Raw genomic sequence first — 2,661 nt, 5'->3', positions numbered from 1 at the left:
TATCGATATTTTCAACTTTTACTATCGATATTTTTCTTTTATTTAATTTCTTTTAAAAATTGTTTATTGTATGGCATAAAAATAAATAAATTTAACCCTTTCAGTCCCGAATTATGATCTGGTGGAAAAAAAAAATATTTTGTGTGTTTTTTACATAAAACATACTCAAATTAAGAGAAATTTCAAATTTTGAAATTTTCAGACTACCCAAACTTGAGTTTTGGTGACTTGCCATTATAATGGCAATTGGGCGTTAAATATAATTACTTACGCTGCCATTTTAATGGCAGTTGGGCTTTAACGTATAACACACTGTATCGTATAAATCAACTTTATTCATAACAAAATAAGCAAAGTAATTAACAATTTTTAAAAACTGATAATTCGAACAAATATAAAATTTAAAAAACAATAAGAAATTAAGTAAGTATACATATTAATTGTTATGCATAGGGTTATGCATAGGGTATGCAGTTATATCAAACAAATAAAACACTCTTGAAAGTTATAATAATAGGAAAATTAATATTATAATACAAATAAAAAAGTATAGGTACCTAAATATTGAGATTAAAGTAACATAGATATATGTTGCAGTTATAGGTATTGATATATGTAACTATATGATTATATACAATGTGGCCGTCTACAATTGTGCTTTAACGTACAACACACTATAATATCATACAAATAAACTTTATTCACAAAAAAATAAGCAAAAAAAATAACAATTTTTAAAAACTAAAAATTAGAACAAATATAAAATGTTTAAAACAATAAGAAATTAAGTTAATACAAATATTAATCATTAAACATATGGCAGTCTTTGCAGTTACATCAAACAAATAAAAACACTCTTGAAAGTTATAATAAATACAAATATAATAAAAACAAATACTAAACACATCTTTTTAGTAATCACAATAGTTTAATAAACTTACATAATATTAATAGGTATGATTGTAATAAGAATTAATTATGATAATCATAAAAACAATTTCTATTTTTGGTTATACATAAATTGACATTACATTTTTTGCATACCATATGGGTTCTTTTTTTACACCCCTCTAATTTGCAGAATGTGGCATCTCTTAATTTATCCATGTATACATAATGGCTTATATTATCTTTTCTAGTCGCATCAGTAGGGTATCTATCAATTACACGATTTTTTGTGCGCGTTTTAGGTTGATCTATAATTTTGTTAGATGATGATGGGCGGCCTCGTTTCCTGGAAGGTGTTTCTACAGAACTCCCTAAAGAAATTAATGTTGATGCTAAATTTTGCTTAAAGCCTAATAAGTCCATTACTTTTTTTTTTGGTAAATTTATTGCTTCAGCATCATTTTTATATTCTAACCATGAGTTACAAGTAGCCATGTCAAAAGAGTGAAAGAGCATACGCAAAGTCCATTTCCTAGATTTTATAAACACTCTGTAATAGCTAATGAGTTGGTCATGCAAATCTACCCCACCCATTGAATCATTATACAATTTCACAATTTCAGGACGACCTACTTCAACATAAGTTTTTTTTTTCTTATCATATCGCTTAACAATATCTGGGTTACCTGATGTCACAAAGTTAGAAGCAAGGATGACAGATTTATTATCTAACCATTTAATTAGACTAACTTTTCCATCTGTTGAGCTAACTTCATAGGAAGCTCCCCTTCCTAAAGTATTAAGTTCTTTATCACTTATAACCGGAGGATTAGCAAAACGATTTATTCTAATTGTCCCAGCAGCTTTAATTCCCAAAAAATCAAGTGATGTAAAAAGATTGTAAGACCCAAAAAAATTATCAAAAAATAAATAATGTTTGTTTTTATTTAAATTTTCAACCAATTGTAATACTATAGAACCCCCAAGGCCATATTTTTTTTGCATCTCCTGATTAATTTCAGTTGAACTGCCCTGATATAAAATCATATTGTAAACCATACCATTATAAGAGCAGAGTAAAAAATGTTTAATACCCCAAGGGCAGGGTTTGCCTTTCATATATTGCTTGACACTTAACTTCCCTTTAAATTTGACCATTTGTTCATCTACAGCTAGATTAGTTTCTATTGGCAATTCCTTACAACGATTTAAAAAAGAATTATAAAGCGGTCTAACTTTAATAAATTTATCAACATTATTATCAGGAATATCATCATTATTCATAACATGGAAACAAGACCTTAACTGAAAAAACCGATTTCGAGACATATTATCCGCAATTATATTTACTCGATCCTCATTAGTCCAATATGCTCTTATCCTAGTATGTTTAAGACAACCAATTTTCAAATGTATACCCACAAATACTTTCATTTCTGAAGGTGTAGTATCTACATACTTTAGAAAATTATTTTGTTTGGCATAAATATTTGTGAACTTGGCCATGTTTTCAAACTCTACCTCAGGAAAGTACTTACTAAAATATTCTATTGGTGATAGAGTCATATAAGTAGTTGATAATTCTGGAACTGGTGGTGAAATGCTTAAAGAATTACTGACAAATGGTTTATTTGTCCATTTCATTTCATTTTTGGAGTAATATGGTAAGTTATTGAGATGTAGTCCGTGCCGTCTGTGGTCAACAACTGGTATGACTGTTATATTTGGTGGTATTGCAGGTGTACTTGGCCGATCTACTAAAACAATTAAAAT

General features: G+C 28.1%; 1 protein-coding gene across 1 annotated transcript; it reads right to left on the bottom strand.

Moving 5' to 3' along the window:
• Positions 1-972: 972 nt before the first annotated feature.
• Positions 973-2,532, bottom strand: LOC111032165 (piggyBac transposable element-derived protein 3-like). The gene has a single exon (XM_022312397.1). It carries the CDS (start codon positions 2,530-2,532, stop codon positions 973-975), a length of 1,560 nt encoding a protein of 519 aa, XP_022168089.1.
• Positions 2,533-2,661: the final 129 nt, after the last annotated feature.

This window comes from Myzus persicae, unplaced genomic scaffold (genome assembly GCF_001856785.1).
Source record: "Myzus persicae strain clone G006 unplaced genomic scaffold, MPER_G0061.0, whole genome shotgun sequence".
In the NCBI taxonomy this organism is placed as follows: domain Eukaryota; kingdom Metazoa; phylum Arthropoda; class Insecta; order Hemiptera; family Aphididae; genus Myzus; species Myzus persicae.
The sequence above is the reverse complement of the archived record's forward strand: the minus strand, read 5'-3'. Positions and strand labels throughout refer to the sequence as shown.

Excerpts from the sequence above, each read along its gene's own strand:
- LOC111032165 (XM_022312397.1), bottom strand. The coding sequence starts at position 2,532 with ATGAAATGGACAAATAAACCATTTGTCAGTAATTCTTTAAGCATTTCA.